This window comes from Scyliorhinus torazame, chromosome 6 (assembly GCF_047496885.1).
Source record: "Scyliorhinus torazame isolate Kashiwa2021f chromosome 6, sScyTor2.1, whole genome shotgun sequence".
In the NCBI taxonomy this organism is placed as follows: Eukaryota; Metazoa; Chordata; class Chondrichthyes; order Carcharhiniformes; family Scyliorhinidae; genus Scyliorhinus; species Scyliorhinus torazame.
In genome coordinates, this window is record NC_092712.1 from 265,023,428 (window position 1) to 265,046,153 (window position 22,726).

General features: G+C 45.4%; 1 protein-coding gene across 1 annotated transcript in view; it reads left to right on the top strand.

Annotated features, from left to right (window-relative positions):
- scgn (secretagogin, EF-hand calcium binding protein) overlaps window positions 1-22,726 on the top strand; it is a 122,356-nt gene that overhangs the window by 47,989 nt on the left and 51,641 nt on the right. The window contains exon 4 of the mRNA XM_072509652.1: window positions 4,677-4,766. Coding sequence (XP_072365753.1) covers window positions 4,677-4,766 — 90 coding nt within the window. The remainder of the gene's footprint in view (window positions 1-4,676; window positions 4,767-22,726) is intronic.

Consider the following 22,726-nt stretch of genomic DNA (forward strand, 5'->3'; position numbering starts at 1 on the left):
CTCAACTTCCAAAACAAATTATGAACAGCAATGGTCGCAGCACTGATCCTTGTAGGGCCCCATTTTTCATCTTATGTTATTCTAAATAACTACCGTTACCTATACTCTTAGCTTTCTGTCTTACAGCCAGATATCCTTTCTGCTACTTGGGATTGGCTCCACATTCCTTTTGACTTCTTTCATGAGTCTGTTCCTTGACAACTTTTCAAAGGCCTTTTGCAAATCTCCAGATATATTGCATTTACTACAGTACTCTTATCTGCTCTCTATAGACCTCTTCAAAGAATTCAAAGATGATTGTCTAATGAAATCCTTTTGAAATCAATGCTAACTGTTCATTATTATATTTTTTGGTTTCTGAATGTCTTCCTGTTTTCTCAGTAGAGATTCCATTATTTCTCCTAATGCCAATGTTAAGCTGATTAGTCTGTAGTTCCCTGGATTGTTCTTTCTCCCTTCTTACATTTAGATGTAATGTTAACAATCTGCCGTTCCTCTGGCGCTATACCATTTTCTCACAAATTATTAAGTATGTGTAATAGTGCTACTGCTATCGCTTCTTTCGCCTCTTTTAAAATAGGTCACGAATGGGATTTGCACAGTGCAGTGGGGTGACAAGGTGTCACCCAGTGTCATTCCACTATCATTGTATGTAGCTACAACAGATAGCAGATGTTTCATTCTATGCCTTCACATCATAAAGTGTGACATTACATTAAAATGCCCTTAATTCTCATTGAATACAAACGGATGTTGGCCATAACAAGCTACTGGTTTTCAGATTTTCTGGTGCATTGTGATCATCTTTTATGCTTTGAAATTTCTGAGTGGAAAGCTGGGAATTAACACGATGGGCAGAATCATGCTATCCCCACAGAGATGGACTTGCAGGTGGGGAAGGCGTGGAAATTTGCAATGCTGCACGTCAGTTTGGCACCACTATGTGTTCCTGCTTCCAGGAGATCTTCCCAGAGGTGGATCCCCTGCAGCAGCAGCTAGGATAGCAGCAGGTTTCCACTTTAATTGACAATTAACCCAGACTTTTTGAGTAGAGCTGGAATCTTGCTAGCACACCAGTCTCACACTGTGTCAAACTCCCCTGGTACCTGAGAAGAGGCTCACAGCAAGAGGCCGGAACATTATTATCCTTCAGGCTGTGGAGGTGTTCAGCAGCAGCAAATAACAAGGCGGCTTTCTACCTATATTGCAGCCTTGCCCCGAACCAGTGGAGATGGATGTCTCCACTGGCCATATTCACTCACCTTTCAAACATTCCTCAGATGCTAATGGTGGCTGCAGCACCATTCTGCCACAGTGGTTAGCACTGTTGTTTCACAGTTAAGGGTCCCAGGTTCGATTCCCGGCGTGGGTCGCTGTCTGTGCGGATCTGTACGTTCTCCCCGTGTCTGCGTGGGTTTCCTCTGGGTGCTCCGGTTTCCTCCCACAAATCCCGAAAGACGTACTTTTAGGTAATTTGGACATTCTGAATTCTCCCTCTGTGTACCCGAACAGGCGCCGGAATGTGGCTACTAGGGGCTTTTCACAGTAACTTCATTGCAGTGTTAATGTAAGCCTACTTATGACAATAAAGATTATTATTATTATTACCAGTCTGGCCCTCTACAGTGCTCCAGCTGGTCTTGCAGTGGGAGCTGCCAGCCTCCAATGGAGCGGGCCACAAAGTTCTGCATTTCTGCCTCAGGAACCCGCCCGCTGTCCTTAATTGGAAGGTGAATGCAGAGGCAGCTCCTTAAATGACTGCTTCTCAACAGAATTCTCCCCGTTGGCATACCCCAGACCCACTTGGGCTGGGAACCAGTAAATGGTGCTAAGATCGGAAAATTCTGGAGGAGAAAATGCTGCCGGGATATGAAGTTTTACACCAATAATTGACCACTCCATGTCACAATGCTGGGAGCTCAACAATAAACTCTGCTCCTTGACTGTCTCAAAGTATAAAACATACCCTGTTTTATACCAGGGCATCCGGGAAAAATATGCACAGATATTTTCATTATGGTTTTAGATGGTGTTACAAGTTGGCATAGTAACCGTTTTAATTCTCCACTCCAAAGTAAACATCCTCTCTATTAGGATAGTGCTTATCTCCAAGCACTCTGTGATCAGCGGCAGTCAGGAACCAGGAGACCAAGAGACCAAACATGGTCAAACAATGACAAGAAATGGGAAAGGAAGAGGCTGTTGAGCTGTGCTTCGATAGAATTTGGCCTCGGTTTGTTTTTGAACACACTCAGGAAAACAAGGGACAATGATAATTATTAGAATTTACCAGTATCAAGAATGTTAAACGACAGGGAGCACTCATTACTTTAAATTCACTGATCCCCTGCTCTCAGTGAGAAGTAAAACTCAAAGACAGCATGACTGAGAATTAAACACTCAATTCCCCGGCCTACTATAGCTGTAACTCCCTGCTGGCAATGCAAAAATTCCACCCTTTTCAGCTGTCTTCGGATAGATTAGAATTAAGAGACAACCCATTGTGAATGCACTTCCTTCTTAAGTTCCTCTTTTCCACTGATTATATTCATATAGGTCAAGTACTGGTTAAATGAAATTTTAAAGGGAGTTCTGTACCCCCCCCCCACCCTTCCCCAGTGTGTATAACCTTTGACCCCATCAGTACATTTTATATTATCAACTTGTGGGATTTTGTATTTGACATTAATTCAAGAAAGGTCATTATTATGGATTTTTTTTTAAGGTGGAAAGACCATTGGCTGAAATTCACTGGGATTTTTTTCAAAGGCAGAGTATGTTTTCTTAAACCGACAAAACAGGAATTAAAACGTTCATGGGGAACATTGCGATTAGAGGCAGAATGCAATTTACTCAGCTATAGAACACTCGATCATAGAGCCTTAATCCGTATGCAAAGCAAAATTTCCAACCAACTCAGGTCAGGCTCTTCTGCTCTTTTTATTATAGGCAAATGTAGCTCACTTTAAACTGGTTAAACACAGCGAGTCCCACTGCTTCATCATGGTGTCATGGCAGGAGCTGACTTTAGAGTCAGGCTGCATTTAAAGATCTAATCTAAAGGTTGAGCATCCTTATCCCAAATTCCGAAACCACACTTTTTTTCGAGCACCAACATGACGTCACGAGTGGGAAATCCCACAAGGCTGCTGGGCGATGTGCAGTTCCCAACAAGTGCCGCACATACGCAGTTCCCAACGCGCAACGCACGTGTGCAGTATATTCTAGTATCTGAAAATTTTTGAAATACAATACACACGCGGCCCCAAGCATTTCAGATAAAGGATTTCCAACCTGTACTTCCCATCAATGCTACAGGCGTGTGTAAAATGCACCTAAGAGAGAAGATTAATTTGGGCATTCAAGCACTATCCCAGCTATCAGCTTTATCATTGTAAAATTGAATCACAAATGCAGAGCTCCGGGATACCAAGTGCACAACTCTCCTCAGTAGACAACATTTTTAAGTAATGGAGATATTGGATCAGGGCCAGCCGAATAATCAAAAGCTGTACTATAGACTACCTGAACATGGAAACATTGGGAAAGCATTTCAAATGATTCTGGTCCACATTAAGCTCTGAGTTCACATATATATTACGGGCCAGGTTTAGAGAACCCCAAAGTATATCATGGAGTTCACCTGACCCACAACTTTAAATAGATTTTGGTTATGGGAAGCGCAAGGGCCCCCTTTACAGGTGTGATGCAACAGAGAACTAAAAGTATTTTTAAACAAAAACAATGTTTATTCTATGAATCCAGTTAATGTTTTATAAACACACAGTAAACGGTTTATCAACTACCAACCCTGACAACCTCCCCCCTCCCCCCCCAAAAGATACAGTACTCTACAGATCACCCTTAATAACTTCCAATAGTTATAATAACATCCATAAGTTAAATTTTTTAAATAAAGACAGCAGGTTTAAATTCTCTACAGAAACAGGTATTACTTTGAAATCATCAATGAGCTGAAGACATTCTTTAGCTTGTATAGAGAGAGATCATTACACAGCTGTTTGCTTTGAATGCAGCTCTCCAACTCTGAAAACAAAAACACACTGCAGCTCCCAACTCAAAACGAAAGTGAAGACAGACAGCCCAGCTCCACCCACACACTGACATCACTGCAGCTATTTGCTAAACACCCATTTCTTAAAGGTACATCCACCTGATATATGTGGCTGATCAACATCTTGCAGCCAGGAAAAGGCAGCTTGGACCATCACGTGGGCAGAACAGTAGCACAGTGGTTAACACTGTTGCTTCACAGCGCTTGGGTCATTGTATGTGCAGAGTATGCACGTTCTCCCCATGTCTGTGTGGGTTTCCTCCGGTTTCCTCCCATAAGTCCCAAACAATGTGCTGTTAGGTGAATTGGACATTCTGAATTCTCCTCAGTGTACCTGAACAGGCGCCTTAATGTGGCGACGAGGGGTTTTCACAGTAACTTCATTGCAATGTAATGTAAGCCTACTTGTGACACTAATAAAGATTACAAGCCTGTTCTGAGTACAAAGAAAAATTGTCGGGAGCTAGTTTCCTGAGGTCAATCTCTATGTTTACCAGTGACTCCAGTGTGAAGCCCCACCACAGAATTAAATTCCTAGATTGCTGTGTGTAAAAATATCTAAAGTGGTTGTGGTCTGACATTGTATCTTTCAATTCTCCAGTTGGCAAACATGATCCTCCCTGAAGATGAGAACTTCCTCCTGCTATTCCGACGTGAGACTCCATTGGACAATAGTGTGGATTTCATGCGGGTAGGTAACCAGCCCCTGGGTCTAGACATGGTGGCTAGTTTATACATATCTCATATTAAACCATGGGACTGAACTCCAATGCATAATTTATTCAGGTTTTGAGTTGGCAATTACTGCAAGGCTCTTCACTAATTTATTACATTGCTAAGAAGTTCTCTGCTTTCTTGCTTCTTTGTAGAAACTTAATGTCAGTGTCTATATGCGCAATCTTCCTGGAGATCCTCTCCACTTTGAGCCGGCAGTTTGTGATGTCGATGGTAGCCACATCATTATTACATTGGAGCAGAGACTAATTTTCGTTTCAACGGGGTTACCATGGTTAATATAAGACTTGTTTTTTATGGTAGGAAGCATTCTTGTAGCTCCCCTCTGGACCTTTGGCAAGGTCACCATATCACCGTCATGTGGGGGTATCAAAGCTGGACACAGTACATAGCTGTGGTATGATCACTGTCCTTTATATTCTATGGTTCTATTTGTATATCCAACACCTTGTTAGGTTTAGCAACAGTTTCTCTACATTGATCCTGAACCTTCATTGATCTGTGCACAATAACACCAAGATGTTACAATACTCTTTCAGTAATGTACCCTCCAAATTATACATATATTCTGTGTTGGTCCAACCAACGAGCCTGATGCTACATTTATCTTAATTAAATGTCTTTGCCAAAGTGTTGCCAATAAAAAGCAAAATATTTTTGAATTTGATTGCAGTCCTCTCCCACTTAAAATCTTGGACAGATTTTGGTGTCACCTGCAAATTCACCACACCTGCAACACTCCTATTCACCTCTTTATTCATGACTGTGGAGAGGAGAGATTCGAAGATCGATACCTGGCAACACCAGCAATAACATGTCTCCAAGCTGAACTACATCTGTTAACTACAGCTTTTTGTTTGCAGGATTGGATTAGAGTTAATTCCTAACAAAATGTTTCAAATTTGTATTGATGTTACTTGGCTTGGAATGAATTTAGTCCAATCTTGGATGACTTGTCAAATCAGGTACTAAAAAACTTTCCAATCGGTGATGCACATGTCCACACAATTGATGCACTTTGTATAATTCATTTGTCTGTGGTACTGTAACACTTGACATTAACTAATAACATAAGCATTGCCAATCAGGGAGAATAAGCAAGCCAAAGTATCCTATGTTATATTACTCTTCGGTAATATTCTCACAGTGGGGCAGGGATTCTCCTCGGAGGATGTACCACAGGTTTGGCATCCGTCCTTAACATTCATTGTAGCAGAATTTACAGTGCAGAAGGAGGCCATTCGATCCATCGAGTCTGCACCGGCCCTTAGAAAGAGCACCCAATTTAAGCCCATGCCTCCACCCTAACCCCGTGACCAATAGCCCCACCCAACCATTTTGGACACTGAGGGCAATTTAGCATAGCCAATCCACCTAACCTGCACATCTTTGGACTGTGGGAGGAAACCGGAACACCCGGAGGAAACCCATGCAGACACGGGGAAAACGTGCAGACTCCGCATAGACAGTGACCCAAGCCAGCAATCGAACCTGGGACCCTGGAGCAGTGAAGCAACTGTGCTAACCACTGTGCTACCACGCTGCCCTTAAATCCCTTAACAAGATCTTATACTTGAATGCAAGCATACCCATGCCTTTAAAGACATCTGGATATTGATTTAAAATACTTTGGATATCATCATGCAGTATGGGTTGAGACAAAGTTGCAGTATAAATTTGCTGTATTAGGTGTAAATCCTTGCAGGCTTGTGCACCTAAGAGTGATGATTTATCTGACTTGACAATCTCGAATCTTAGTGAAGTCACAATATTCTTGTTGGAAACCTTCAAATAGCATGATCCAATCGATGAAATTGAATTGCCATTGTAATCTTTTAATCTACAGGCTGCTGGAAGTATCTCAGGTGTTTGCTTAAGCTTGTTGAGATCCAGCTTTGAAAGCAAGTTAGCTGAAGCGCCTGTATCCAACTTGAATTTAATTGGACAGTTTATTTTTTAAACAGCGTTCCATTCAGTGTCCGAATTTATGGAGTTAATTAATTTAGGAGGTGTTGTTACTTCAGTGGAGTCTTCAAATTTCTCTATTATTCCTACAAAGAATGCGTTTTCCAGAGAGTAACTATCCATGTCTGTTGAAAAATTATCTTCTAAATCTTCTTCTTTGGATTCAATACTATGTACATTAATCTGTCTTGAAGACTGTTAGCAGATTTAAATGCGAATGAGAATCTGCACTGTGCAGCAAAATGGTTTAATTTGCCACATTGTGAGCATTATTTTCCTCTGGCATGCATTTTTTTTTTAAGTGGGAGGTTCCGCACCTTGAACATGTCATGACGTTGATGTCATTACGCACGACACTTCTTTGCGCATGCGCAGATCGACTTTCGTCCGTCTTGCATTTTGTCACGAAGTGCGCATGTGCAAGGTTAGAGTGCGCGCGTGCAAGATGGCTGCCGTCCGAAACATGCATCTTCTTCATCTGCGTCACTGCCTTAACACACTCAACCTCGTGGTGAATTTAGTTTCTGTAGCCAATGACCTGGTACCATGTTATATTACTCTTTGATACTATATCGTTATTCTTTGCTTTATATATCCAGAATGGTCTAATGGTGTGATTCTGAAGAAACCACCAATCTTCAACTTAAAGCAAAACCGATTTAATGAATAACGAATTGATTACTATTGAATTTGCACATTCTACAGAACTATAACTCATAATCAAGTAATCTATATTAAAGTATTAATTTAAACTACACGTGCTAACTATGGTGTGATCTATCGCTCTAACACTTTGCTGTCTAGTCACTCTTGGTTGGAAGAGACCCAAGATCCTTTGAGTTCTCATAGTTATAGTGGAATCTAGTGTTGCCCTCTAGTGATTGTGTTACACTAAGATGTAATCATTAACCCTTTACATGTCTATATGCATATCATATTATTATCCTACTCACAAGCAACATGTATAAGTGTACTTGTGTAGACATCGGTGAAGTTAGAGTTCTGTTCTGATATCCCCTCATCCGAACATGTGATAGATAGAACACTTTGAAACTCACTGACAAGGTCGACAGATAAGTAATGACCACTTAAGTGATATATTTGAAGTGCCTGACTCCTTTCAAACTGCACTGTAGGAATTTGAGCACAGAGTGTAATCCCTGGTCTGAATGGTGTGGCCTCAGGTAAAATCAGCAAGCCTCACACAGCTGCTGACGGATCCAGACTGAAGCCGGGCTGCTGGGAGCTCAGGAAAGTGAGGATGGGCAGATGATTAGGGCCTAGGTGGGTGGCGGGAAAATTGGGCTGGGGGAGGTGAGTAATCATTGGCTGGAGGGAGATGGCATTGCCAAGGGGAGTGGGGTTGATTGATATGGTTGGAGGCAATTGGTGGCTGGTGGGTAGGGGCTCAGCGAGCATTTAATGTGGGCTCCTGAGGAATGCTCCTGCTGCTCCCCCCATGGCAATCAGATAAGTATGGGGGTGGCACAGTGGTTGGCACTGCTGCCTCACAGCTCCAGGGACCTGGGTTCAATTCCGGCCTCGGGTGACTGCGTGGAGTTTGTACGTTCTCCCCGTGTGTGCGTGGGTTTTCTTCGGGTTCTCCGGTTTCCTCCCACAGTCCAAAGATGTGCAGGTTAGGTGGGTTGGCCATGTTAAATTGCCCCTTAGTGTCCAAAAGATTAGGTGGGGTTGCTGGATTACAGGGATAGGGTAGAGGCGTGGGTTTAATTTGGGTGCTCTTTCCAAGGGCCGGTGCAGACTTGATAGGCTGGATAGCGTCCTTCTGCACTGTAAATGTTATGAATCTATGATTCTTTCCTAAGGTCTCCAAATGAGACTCTGCAGAACAGTTAATTTCTGAGTGCATAGTAGCAGTTGGGAAGTTTGTCCATTGGCTCCAAATTAATCAACCGTACAAAGTTTGGACGAGGCTCCTAGCTGACAATATATCATCATTAAATCAGTCACTTAATTTTATATATCTACAAGTATTGACAGGAAGATTGATGACATTTCAAATGAGAGCATTACTTTGGTACCATGGAGTGACGATAACGGGGGAGGCAATTTGGAAAAGTGGTTAAGGATCGATAGAAGAAAAAAAGCATGAACACGCAGGAAGAAAATTATTTTAATGTACTTCGGTCGGCAGCTAAGAAAGGACAAAAGAAGTCTTCCGAAGTTTCAAATTCACCTCCAGATATTTTGGGAGTTAGAAGAAGTAGATGACAGTAGACAGGATTATGGAATATGTCTCCCACCATCAACATCCTGTGAGCAGGCCAGAGGCTTGGCATTCTTTCACAAGTGACCCGCCTCCTGCTTCCACAGTGCCCTCCCACCATCTGTAAGCCACAAGTCAGGAATGAGATGGAATAACTTTCTTTTGCCAGGATGAGTGTCGTTCTAACAACACTCAAGAAGCTCAACGCCATCTAGGACAAAGCAGCCCACTTTCATAGCACCCCAGTTACCACCGAGAATATTCATTCACAAAGGTGCAGTGCAGCAACTCGCCGAAGGTTCTTTGACAACACCTTCCAAAGTTGCAAACTCAACGACCAAGAAGAACAAGGGCAGCAGGCCAATTGGAACACCACCACTCTTAAGTTCCCCTCCAAGTCACACGTCATCCTAACTTAGAAATATATCTTAATTCCTTTATTATTGTTGGGTCAAGATCCTGGAACTTTCTACCAAACAACACCCTGGGAGAACCCTCACCACTATGGGCTGAATAGGTTGCTCTGTGATCGGGAGCATTTCATATTGTGTAGCGTGATGACGTTGGGTGGCATCCCAACCTCCTCTTGCCAGTTTTTGATCATACCATAAGTGGATGGGTAAAAAAATTTCAGGAAACTGCCACATTATTCACATGTCAATTAAAATGCCAACTGAGGCAATTGACAAACAATCTGGCTGAGCTAATGTCAGAATTCAATCTTACAGCTTCCAAGGTGAGATTCATGTCAGGCAGGTAACCCGTTTTTTAAGGGTGAGCTTGTTTTGGGTGGGTTTTTAAACTGCAGCTGAGGAACAGAGTCTCCACTTTGCAGTTCCAAACTGTTTAACTGCAGGAACCATCAATTTCACAGCTGGGCAGAGGTGATTTCGGATATTTTCTCTTCAGAAGGATTCCCCCCTCGTGAGAGGGGTCTTTGGAAATATTATTTGCTGCTGTACTGTCCGTAACCCAGGGCTGAGGGGTGTCCAGTAGGAGACACAACCTCCAATGTGGAGAAGAGGAGCATTGGGGTGGAGGGGGGGGGGTGTTGTTGGCGAGAGGACGAAGAGATCAGAGGCAGGCCCAGGATGCAGTGCGTCCTCAGGTTGGGGACAGAGCAGCACCACACCCCGATGGTCGGGAGGAACCTCAAGACCCTCCTCGAAGTTGCAGAAGACATTATGCTTCATTTTTTGAGACAGGTTGTTTTCAGGCAGCATGCAGTGACCATTGTGGGATGGTTTCTAAACGATAAGGGCTATCCCCTCAGGAGTTCATTCCTGGTGCATGCGAGAGTCCCAAGATTTATGGAAGAGAGGGAGTACAATGAGAGCCAAGCCAGAACCAGGCCCAAAGTGGAACAAACCATTGGACTGCTAAAAATGTGCTTCTGATGCCTGGACAGATTTGGAGGCATATTACAGTGCTGCCCATTACATAGCCCTCATAGACTATGTGCACTCCATTCAAAGTGGTTATGCCCTGGGAAATGAAGACAGACCAGATGGTGGGAGGCCAATGACGATGATGGTTTGAGGGATCACAGCGATGTTCCTGTAGATGACCCTGGCCGTGATTGAGTGGATGACTGTGACACCAGGGATGCCTCAATATGGTAAAGGTTTCAATGGAACCTCTTGCCGCAGCTAAAAAGAGGTTTCGTAAAATCTCATCCTTGTTTTCCCAGGTGACTAAAAAATTCCCAAATCTTCACAATGTACAGTTTCTGCTTTTGAGTGCTCATCTGATAGATCATCTGACATTGTTCGATGCCAGGGAGTCCTTTAAAATACTGGACGTGACCTTGTTCCGGATCATGGGCTGAAGCCTGCGAGATTTGGCATCCCAGCCAGCAGCACTCAATTGTCACTAATTGGCGACAATTAATGTATTATCAGGCGCACAACAATGGTAGGCCCAGAAGTCAGAATGCTACTGACTTCCCGGTGTAGAACCCGCAATTGGCATGCAAGTGCATTATTTCATGGATCTGTTGAATAACACTGGTAAAACAAATTTAACAAGGCATGATAGGATGTGAGCTGTCCAGCAGCAGGTAGAAACCTGCACAGTGACAGCAGTAGCCAGCATTCACAAGGCATGATGAGATGCAACTTTCCCGGTAACGAGACTGGCAGGTATCTTGACAGAATCAGGTATAAGTCACCCTATTACTAGAAACAGCTTAACTAGACAACTCACTGGAGGTATTCACATGCTAATTTCTAGAATCAAGGAATTTGAGCGAGGCAGACGGCCAAATACACAGAATTAAGAATTAAATGGGTGGAAATGGTATAATTGCCAGCACCCTCAGAAGCAGGGAGGCCAGTCTGCAACTCACAGCCAGGACGCTAGGCCCACATCTAAGTCTTCGAGGCAAGGTCATGCAGAAACCTTCATAAAGGCAGTTTAAATATCTTTGCTGGAGCAGGAAAAGACATTTCCCAGACTTGATTATCAGCCCTGTGTGTGGTAACTGTAATCTGGATTTGAGTTTCAGATTTATTTAATTTGGGTTGTGTTTGGGGAAAGGGGAAGCCTTGAGGGATTTTGGGCTTGTAGATACATTTTGGAACAAGGTGTTCATTCTACACAAACTGTATGTGTGTTTTGTGGTTCATATACTTAATTGTCTTAGAGTATTGCAGTCCTGTTCATGGGTATTTGTCTTTTCAGTTCAATAAATAGTCTTTAATAATTGTTACACACTTTCGGTGGTGGCTATGAAGGAGTAAGTCGCACATTTGGTGGCTCCCACTCTGGTTGGACTTTTGGACCTTTTTCTCCGACTTTCTTCCGGTTTTAAACTGTAAATTCGAAGGTTGAGGCAATTGGGCACCGTTTCCACGTATCGGTGTATGGAGAAAAGAACCAGAAGTGCACGAAAAGGCAGAAATAAAAAGACAGGCAAGGGCTGGGCTGAAGCTGCAGCAGGAGACAGCATGGCCGAGGACCGGACCCCTGATGTGTTGGCCCAGCGATCAACGGAGCAGTTGATGCAGGTCATCCAGGATGGCTTTGCCAAGCAGAAACGGGACTGCCTGGACCCGATTAAAGAGTCGATTGATCGGCTGGAGCACAGATTGGAAGCCCAGGATCGGGCGATATCGAGAATGTTGAGAAGGCGCTGGCTGAGCAGGAGCAGAATCAAACTGCGGTGGAGCTAGAGGTGGGGATGTTGCGGGACCAGCAGAAAAGGCTTCTGAAGAAGGTGGAGGACCTAGAGAATAGGCAGAACTTAAGAATTGTCGGGCTCCCGGAGGGGTCTGAGGGAGCTGATGCTGGGGCATACATAGCGGGTATGTTTGAGAAGCTGCTGGGGGAGGGGACATTCTCCCGACCCTTGGAAGTGGACAGGACGTACAGAGCACTTGCGAGGAAGCCGCAAACTGGGGACCCTCCGAAGGCAATGGTGGTGAGATTCCACAGGTTCCTGGACAAGGAATGTATTCTTCAGTGGGCCAAGCAAACACGGAGCTGTAAGTGGGACAACAGTATCCTGCAGTGCAGGTTTACCAGGACCTGAGTGTGGAGGTGGCCAGGAAAAGGGCAGGCTTCAACCAAGTTAAGACAATCTTCTTCAAGAAACAGGTGAAGTTTGGACTGCTGTATCCGGCTCGTCTCTGGGTCACATATGAGGACCAGCATCATTATTTTGAGTCGCCCGAAGACGCGCTGGACTTCGCGAAAAGAAAAGGACTGGTGGTGGGCTGAGAACTTTTGAACTTTGATGCAACTTGTTGGCTTATATTGTTTTTTTATTTTTTCTCTTCTGTTTTTGAGTTCTGTTTAAGAAGGGGGGGAAAAGTTTTTCGTTTTCGGGTTTTCTTTCTAGTGAATGTTGGCAATGCCTTTTGCTTTGATATGCACTTTTGTGGGATGGATACGTGCTTGTTTGGATTTCTGTGTTTTTCTTTCAGTTGGGTGATTGTGTGTTGATCGTTCGATGAGGGAATGTTTTTGTATGAGCGGGGGGGTAGGGGAGTGAGGGAACAATAGGTGGGAGACTATCTGGCGCCGGGGGCAGGGGCCACCAAGGTAGCTGGGTGAGCTAGCTCACAGAAGCGCAGTGGGGGGGTGGGGTGGGGTGCATATGTTTAGTTTATTGTATGGGTTAGGTTTCAGAGTGGTGTTGCTGGGGAGGAGGGGGGTTGTTCTGCTGATGAGGGAGGGACTTCGGTTGAGGGACAGAGAGGAGGGCGGTGGGTGGGGCTGCCACCGGGCGGGCCGGAGGAGGCGTGGCGCATGGATCGGTCATGCTCGAAAACGGGCAGGGTGCCAGCAATGGCAAAGGAACTGAAAGGGTTCATGGAGCAGATGGGGTGGGGTGGATCCATGGAGATTTAGGCAGCCGAGGGTGAAGGAGTTCTCCTACTCCCACGTACATAAGGTATACTCTCAGATCGATTTCTTTATATTTGTAGGGCCTTGCTGGCAGGGGTCGTGGGCACGGGGTTCTCGGTGATTACAATCTCAGACCATGCTCCACACTGGGTTGACTTGCAGGTTAGTAAAGACAGCAATCAGAGCCCGCAATGGAGGTTAGATGTCGGGCTGTTAGCGGACGAAACGGTGTAATCATAGAATTAATCATAGAATTTACAGTGCAGAAGGAGGCCATTCGGCCCATCGAGTCTGCACCAGCTCTTGGAAAGAGCACCCTACCCAAGGTCCACACCTCCACCCTATCCCCAAAACCCAGTAACCCCACCCAACACTAAGGGCAATTTTGGACACTCTGGGCAATTTTAGCATGGCCAATCCACCTAACGAGAGGCTGAGGAAATGCATACAAAATTACCTGCAGGTAAATGATACGGGGGATGTCTCAGCAGCGGTGGCCTGGGAAGTGCTGAAGGCAATGGTGAGAGGGGAGCTGATCTTGATCCGGGCTCACAGGGACAGGCTGGACAGGGCAGAGACGGACCGACTGGTAAAAGAGATTCTACAAGTCGGCTGGAGGTACGCGGAGTCTCCAGAGATAGGGCTTTTAAGGGAACTGCGGAGTTTACAGGCGGAGCTCGGCTTGTCAACCACAGGGAGGGCAGTGAAACAGCTCAGAAAAGCAAGGGGGGCGATCTACGAGCATGGTGAGAAGGCCAGCAGGATGCTTGCACAGCAGCTCAGAATGAGGGAGGCAGCTAGAGAAATAGGGAAAGTTATTGACGGGGATGGGAACTTGGTTGGAGATTCGGCAGGGGTGAGTAAGGCGTTTAGGGATTTCTACAGCAGGCTGTAGAACCCCCTACGGGGCCGAAGGGGATGAGGCACTTCCTGGAGGGGCTGACTTTCCCGAAGGTGGACGGGGAGCTGGTAAAAGGACTGGGAACCCCGATCGGGTTGGAAGAGATAGTGGAGGGCTTGAAGGCCATGCAGTCGGGTATGGCCCCGGGACTGGACGAGTACCCAGTGGAGTTTTATAAAAAGTTCTTCGGGATATTGGGACTGGTGCTGATGAAGGTGTTTAATGAGGCAAGGGAAAGAGGGGTTCTGCCCCAGACGATGTCACAGGCCACGATTTCGCTTATCCTGAAACGGGACAAGAACCCGGAGCTATGTGGGTCCCACAGGCCGATATCCCTGTTGAATGTAGACGCCAAACTGTTGGCCAAAATCTTGTCCTCCAGGATTGAGGATTGTGTACCGGACATTATTGTGGAGGATCAGATGGGGTTTGTTAAGTGCAGGCATCTGGTGGCCAATGTAAGAAGGCTGTTAAATGTGATCATGATGCCCCCGGAAAGTAGTGAGGTGGAGGTAGTGGTCGCAGTAGATGCGGAAAAAGCTTTTGACCGGATTGAATGGGATTATTTATGGGACGGTTTGCATTTGGGGAGGGGCTTTATTGACTTGGCCAGGTTACTGTACCAGGCTCCTGTGGCAAGTGTACGGACGAACAGGACAACTTCGGACTATTTTAGACTGCACCGGGTAACGAGACAGGGATGCCCCCTCCCCCCACTGCTGTTTGCGCTGGCTATAGAGCCGCTGGCGATTGCTCTGAGAGCCTCAAGGGGCTGGTCTGGGACGGGGGGGGAGGGAGGAGGGGGTGGAGCACAGAGTCTCGCTTTATGCGGATGACCTGCTCCTGTATGTTTCAGTTCCAATTGAGGGGATGGAAGAAATCATGGGAAGTTTAGGGGAATTTGGCCGGTTCTCGGGGTATAAGCTTAATATGGGGAAGAGCGAGATGTTTGCGGTCCAGGCGAGAGGTCAGGAGAGGCGACTGGGGGAACAGCCGTTTTGATTGGTAGGGGACAGTTTCAGGTACCTAGGTATTCAAGTGGCACGGGATTGGGACCGGCTACATAAATCTGTGATAATCACCGGATTGCCCCGGGAAGGATGGACGGGGGGTTCTGAACATGGTGGAGAGCAGGGATTAAGAGGATGGGGGACTTGTTTATAGAGGGGAGCTTTCAGAGTATGAGGGTGCTGGAGGAGAAGTTTGCATTAGTGAGGGGAAACAAATTTAGATATCTGCAGGTGCAGGACTTTCTGCGTAGACAGGTATCAACCTTCCTACTCCTGCCACTAAGGGGGATTCAGGACAGGGTAGTTTCCAGAGGATGGGTAGGAGAAGGGAGCGTCTGTGACATTTACAAGGAACTTATGGGATCAGAGGAGATGCAGACCGAGGAGCTGAAGCGCAAGTGGGAGGAGGAGCTGGGGGGAGAGATAGAAGAGGGACTTTGGGCAGACGCGTTGAGTAGAGTCAACGCGACCACAACTTGTGCCAGGCTCAGCCTGATTCAATTCAAGGTCGTTCACCGGGCCCACATGACAGTGGCCCGGATGAGCAGATTCTTTGGGGTGGAAGACAGGTGTACAAAATGTGCGGGAGGACCAGTAAACGATGTCCACATGTTCTGGGCATGTCCAAAACTGAGGGGATTCTAGCAGGGGTTTGCGAACGTCATGTCTAAGGTATTAAAAACAAGAGTGGCACTGAGTCCAGAGGTGCCGATTTTCGGGGTGTCACAGGATCCGGGAATCCAGGAGGAGAAAGAGGCAGACGTTCTGGCCTTTGCTTCCCTGGTAGCCTGAAGACGGATACTATTAGCTTGGAGGGACTCAAAGCCCCCGAAGTCGGAGACCTGGCTATCGGACATGGCTAGCTTTCTCTGTTTGGAGAAATTCAAGTTCACCCTGTTGGGGTTCGCCCGGAGGTGGCAACCATTCATTGACTTCTTCACGGAAAATTAATTGTCAGCAATGTGTGTGTGGGGGGGGGGGGGGAAGAGTGGGTTAGGTTAGCATAGATTAGGGAGTTAATTAATGGTGGGACCTGTTAGGGAGGAAGGTGGTATTTGCACTATGTTTATATTCTCATGTATATTGTTTATATTGCTGCTGTTACAATGCCAAAAAATACCTCAATAAAAAGTTTATTTTTTTTAAAAAATTGTTACACAATGACTGGGCTGGTTATTCTTGCCTGGGTTTCATGTGACTCCTCACACCATTCCAAAGACAAAACTATACACTCCCACGAAGTGGCGTTTCAAGTTAGGTTACTCTCGCAGATAACATCAGCACAGTTTGTGACGGAAAATTAGGGGCTTGAGTCCATGATGTTAAAAAGCTTAATTCCTTGGGTGTAGAGGATTTTTGACTTTTTAAACAAAATAAGAGTGAGGAACAAGTGAGAATGTGCTATTTAAAGTAAGAAGGCTGCAAAGATGAATCTTGATCCAGCTCGATCTTATCTGCAAGTAGACAATATAACCTTCGCAAGTTTCAAAAGTGTGCCTCAAACCAAATTGATGGAACTGGCAGATAAATTGGAAATAGTCTTATCCACATAGGCTAAGATGGCTGAGCTAATTAAAAAATACGTGGGGGGGTTAGCCAAACCCTATATTTCGAGAAGTGGGGAAATTGAATTAGCTCGGCTTCAATTACAAATAGACATGGAAATTAAGAAGTTAGAGATACAGGAAAGGGAGCACGAGAACTTTCTAATTGGAATGAGAGGAAAGAGGGAGGGAGTTTAAAAGATAAATGAAGCAAGCTACAAGGTAAGAAAGAGACAAAAAGAGAGAGACTTCCAACTGCGCACAGGCAGCAGAAACCGAAAGGTTAGATCAGATGGCAGAGGAAGGTCTTTTTAGACGGGAAACCAGTGGGGATATGTTCAGATATGTACAAGCTCTCCCAAAATCCAATGAAATGGATGGCGAGATGTTTTTGTGCTTTTGGGAAAAAAGCTAAACAGATGAAATGGCCACAAGACATTTGGACCCTACTCTTTCTTACAAACTAAACTTGTAGGTAGGGATAGTGAAGTCTCTGCAACTTTGTCAGAGGAATGACCTGGGGATTTTGAAACAGTGATGCAAGCTATATTGGGTGCATATGGGCTGGTATCGGAGGCTTATAGACAAAAGTTTCAAGCTGTAAGAAAATAGTCTGGACAGACTTGCATTGAATTCAAAAGGATTAAATAAAGTCATTTTGATAGGTGGGTGCGAACATTAAAAATGGAAAAAAATCTATGCTCCCTTAGAGAGATAATTCAATTGGAGGAATTTAAAGATTTGTTGCCCACTATGATTCAAACTCAAGTTGTGGAAGAAAAAGTTAAAACTGCCAGACAAGTGCCGGAGCTGGCGGAAGACTATGAGCTAATTCATAGGCGAAAGCCTTTCTTTAGGAACACTTGTAAATCAGAGAAATATAGAAACTGGGAAAGTGTGAGAGAGGACAGACCAGCAAGAGAGGGAGTGATCGGAAACTCCAAGGAGGCTCTGCCTCAAAATAAACAGAACCTGTTGGAGTGATGAGAGATATGAAAATGTTTAAATGTGTTCACTGCAATAAACTGGGCCACACAAAATCTCTCTGCTGTAGATTAAACGATTGGCTGGTTGCGGTTATCCATCTTAACCAGGGAAAAATGAACTTAAGACAGTGGAGAACAAGAGAAGCCAATTGGATTGGTACACCAAGAGAAAGGGCAGACACCAGGGATGAAAATGTGTGCGCAGCTTGTACAGGGCAGAGTGATCCGCAGGTGGCAGGTGTGTTTAAAGATGTGCAATGGTAAAGTATTTCCATGTGGACTGGATAGCATGGGAAAAAATATTAACATTTTATGAGCTACAAGTGTGAGTCAATCTCTACTGTTGTGGGTTAAGGATATTTGTTGTCCAGAAGGAACATTGAAAGAAAAAGTTCTGGTCAGCAGCATTCACGGTGAAATGAAATCTTTTTCTTTAGTAAAAATAAGCTAACAGAGTAGCTTGAAGAGAGGTGAAGTAGCGGTAGGCATGGTAGAAACCTTGCCCGTGGCAGGAATTCAGTTCATCCTAGGGAATGATATAGCAAGATCCCAGATAGTAGTGATGCCTTCTGTAGTTGAACAGCCAATAGAGAATCACGGCTCAGAGAAATTACAAACCGACAATCCTGGAGTATTTCCGGATTGTGCGGTGATGCAATCACAGGCTCATAAGCTAAGACAAAAGAGGGAGGAGTTGTAGGCCCAGGGTGAGGCCAGTGAGATCAGGTTACCTGATGCCATTTAATAATAATAATAATCACTTATTGTCACAAGTAGGCTTCAATGAAGTTACTGTGAAAAGCCCCTAGTCGCCACATTCCAGTGCCTTCGGGGAGGCCGGTACAGGAATTGAACCCGCGCTGCAGGCCTTGTTCTGTGTTACAAGCCAGGTGTTTAGCCCACTGAGCTAAACCAGCCCCGTAGCAAGTTGTATGAGAATGAGACACCGCGAGCACGACCAATGGGCTGGATTTTCCCCAAAAAGAACTATGTCCCCACACTGGCGTAAAAACGCTGGTGTTTTACTCTGGAAATTCCTGGGAAAAATTGGAGCTGATTCAATGACCTGTAGGGGGCTAGCAGGGACCCAGAGTAATTCACACAGCTTTAGCTGCGGATTCGGGCCCCCACACTTCCAGTTTTGAGTCCGCGCATGCTCACGGCAACGGATGCGCAGAGCGCCATGGCGGACTCAGACCACCGAGCCACACCAAGAAAAGAGACCCCCCCCCCCCCCGATCGGTCGTGCGCCCGAAGATCTGACCTCGCGGATCTGTCCCCCGTCTGTCTATAAGGCACCCCACCCCCGGTGTCTGATTCCCCCCGCCCCCCACCAGGGCGACCGCGGATTGAGTCCGCAGCCGCCACACAAGCATCACGACCAGCAGTAACAGGTTAGTTCCACGTCGTCTGGAACTTGGCCGGTCGGGAGCTGCGGATCGCTGGGCTGACCTCTGGCAATGGGCCCCCAGCCACGCGGCGTACTCTGCGATCACGCTGATTCTTGGGTCCCGGAAATTTGCCGGGCCCAATTTTGGTGTGAGATTGGATTCTCTGCCCCCTCACCGAACACGATTTCGGCGCGGGGCTGCGTGAAATCCAGCCCACTGTGTTCAATTCAGAGGTTGATTGAATTGCAGTAGAGTGACTCAAAGTTAAAACAACCTCTATCAGACAGCTTATTCAGCTTTGGAAGCTTAATGCATTCCCGAGTGTTAGTATATACAGGAGAACTTTTAAAAAATATATATTTTTATACAAATTTTCAACATTTAACATTTTTACAACAAGCCACAGCGCCCCCCACCACCATTTGACGGCAATTAGATCCCCAAATGTAAGACAAACAAGCCCCATCTCTGGTGGAACCCCTCCCCTGCCCCTGTCAGAGTAAATTTCGCCTTCTCGAAAAACAGGAACTCCATTAGATCTCCTAGCTACACTGAGGCACAGGGAAGAGAAGCTGACCTCCACCCCAACAAGACCCGCCTGTGAGTAATCAACGAGGCAAAGGCTAAAGGGTTTGTCTCTGCTCCCGTCTGCAGCTCCGGCAGATCTGACACCCCGAATATGGCCTCCTGGGACCCGGCTTCAAATCCACATACAAAATATGTGGTGCTGAGAAACGACCCCCAATATTTCTCCAACTTTGGGCAGGATCAGAACATATGGGAATGGTTGGCTGGGGTTCTCCCATACCACTCACAACTATCCACCACCCCCTCAACCAGCTGGCTCATCCTTTCCTTCATTAACAGGGCCCTTTAGATCACTTTTAACTGAATCAACGAGTAGCTTGAAGAGAGGTGAAGTAGTGGTAGGCATGGTAGAAACGAGGTCGAGGCATTGACACTTCCCCCCCGACAGCACCACCTCCAACAACGAGGAAGACGGTGCCACCGGAAAGCTCAGGAAGACCTTCCTCCATCCGCACCGACAAGCCTCCATCTCCCTACTCCAGCCCCGCACCTTCTCCATATTCGCCGCCCAGTAACAGTGCAACAAGTTCGGAAGGGCAAAACTCCCTGACTGCCGCTCCTTTTGGAGCACCGCCTTCCTTATCCTAGCTACCTAGAGGAGAACATATTAATGAGAAAGTGGCGGTCACCACATGTAAGTGCAGAGGATAAATGGGCAGAAGTGCACCAAATTGTATTACCTTTTGAGTATAGGAAAGAGATCTTGAGGGTAACTCACGAGATTCCATTAGGGGGACATCTCAGAATAAAGAAACCCCAAGCCAAAATCCAAAGACAGTTTTATTAACCCAGATTACACAAAGATGTAATCACCTTTTGTCGAACCTGTCACCTCTATCAGGTAATAGGGAAACTGCAATGGGTAATCAAGCCAGCAACGTTGATCCCTATCCCAGCATTTGAAAAATCTTTCACCAGGGTCCTAATTGACTGCAAAATTGACTTGGGCCGATTTAGCTCAATTGGCTAGACAGGTGGTTTGTGATGCAGAGCAATGCCTACAGTGCGGGTTCAATTCCCATACCAGCAGAGGTTATCCATGATAACCTTCTAACTTTGCCCCTCGTCTGAGGTGTGGTGATCCTCAGGTTAAATCACCACCAGTCAGCTCTCCCCCTCAAGGGGAAAGCAGCCTCTTGTCAGCTGGGACTAAGGCGACTTTACTTTAATCGACTGCGTAGGGCAGTTCCTGAGAACACAAAGTGGGAACCAATATGTGCTAACTATCGTGGATATATCCAGCAGATTTTCTGAACCCTTAAGTACGATTACCGCTCGGAGAGTAGTAGAGGAGTTAACCAAATTCTTTGCTAGATATGGCTAACCAAAGGAGATGCAATCAGACCAAGAGTCAAATTTCATGTCAGGACTATTCAAAGAGGTATTGAATAGCCTGGAGATCAAACAGTTCAGATCATCAGCCTATCATCCAGAATCCCAGGGAGCACTAGAGCGGTGGTACCAAACTGAAAAATCTAATGAGAGCTAAGACTACCCTCATGATTGGGACAAAGGGATTCCATTTTATTATTTGCAATTAGGGATTCCCCAAATGAGTATCAAATTTAGTCCTTTTGAACTGGTCTACAGGCATGAGGTCAGAGGACCATTAAAATTATTTAATGAAAAGTTACCAAATACAAAGTCAGAGATTACATTTTAGACTACTCAAACTTCAGGAAACGACGGAATCGGCCTGTGAGGTGGCGAGAAAACATTTAAAGATAGCACAGCAGGGAATAAAAGCAAAGGCTGATAGGAAGGCCCAGACTCGTAGTTGTACAACAGAAGAGAGAGTGCTTGTGTTATTGCCTGTGTCAGGCTATCCCTTGAAAGCTAGATTCAGTGGGCCTTATCACATTGAAAGGAAACTGAACGAGGTAAACTACCTGGTACACATCCAAGATAGACACAAATCACACAGTGTGTCATGTGAACATGTTAAAAAAGCATGAGGCTGTGTTTTCTTTAATGATCTTTGTTATACAAAGAACAAAATAGCACAGGATTGTCACAAGTAGGCTTACATTAACACTGCAATGAAGTTACTGTGAAAACCCCCTCACCACATTCCAGCGCCTGTTTGGGTACACTGAAGGAGAATTCAGAATGTCCAATTCACCTAACAGCACGTCTTTATTATTATTATTATTATCAATAAATATTGTCAATAGCAATTTCTGGCCTAAAGTTTTTAGTCTCACAATAGATGGTCAGTCATAGAATTATTCAACACTGAGTCAAGAAGCAGGGGAAGATAAGGGGTAAAATCCTGATAGCGAGTTATGGTAACCCTATAATTCATTTGGACAATGAGGAAGTACTGGACATTTTAAACTGGTGGTTAAGTCATCTCCCAGGTAAGAGCCGGAATGAACTGACAGAGTTACTGCAGTACTTTAAATGTATTTGTGGGAATAAACTAGGGAGAACCGGGTTCACAACGCATGACGTAGATATGGGGTAACCGTTCCAATTAAACAACATCCATATAGGTTAAGTCCAGCTGAGTTATCACAAGTACAGAAGGAAATTGATTACATGCTACAGAATGACATCATTGAATTGAGTTCTAGTGATTGGAGCTTGTCTATCATCATGGCACCAAAACTGAATGGAATCCAGAGTCTGTGCATGGACTACAGGCGGGTAAATGCAGTAGCATTTAGTCTTCTCATTTGGAAGACTGCATTGAAAGCATTGAACAGTCGAAATGCACCACCAAAATAGACGCCTTTTCAACCTTACCCCTCTCCTGAGGTGTGGTGATCCTCAGGTTAAATCACCACCAGTCAGCTCTCCCCCTCAAGGGGAAAGCAGCCTCTTGTCATCTGGGACTATGGCGACTTTACTTTAATTGACTGCGTAGGGCAGTTTCCGAGAACACAAAGTGGGAACCAATATGTGCTAACTATCGTGGATATATCCAGCTGATTTTCTGAACCCTTAAGTAC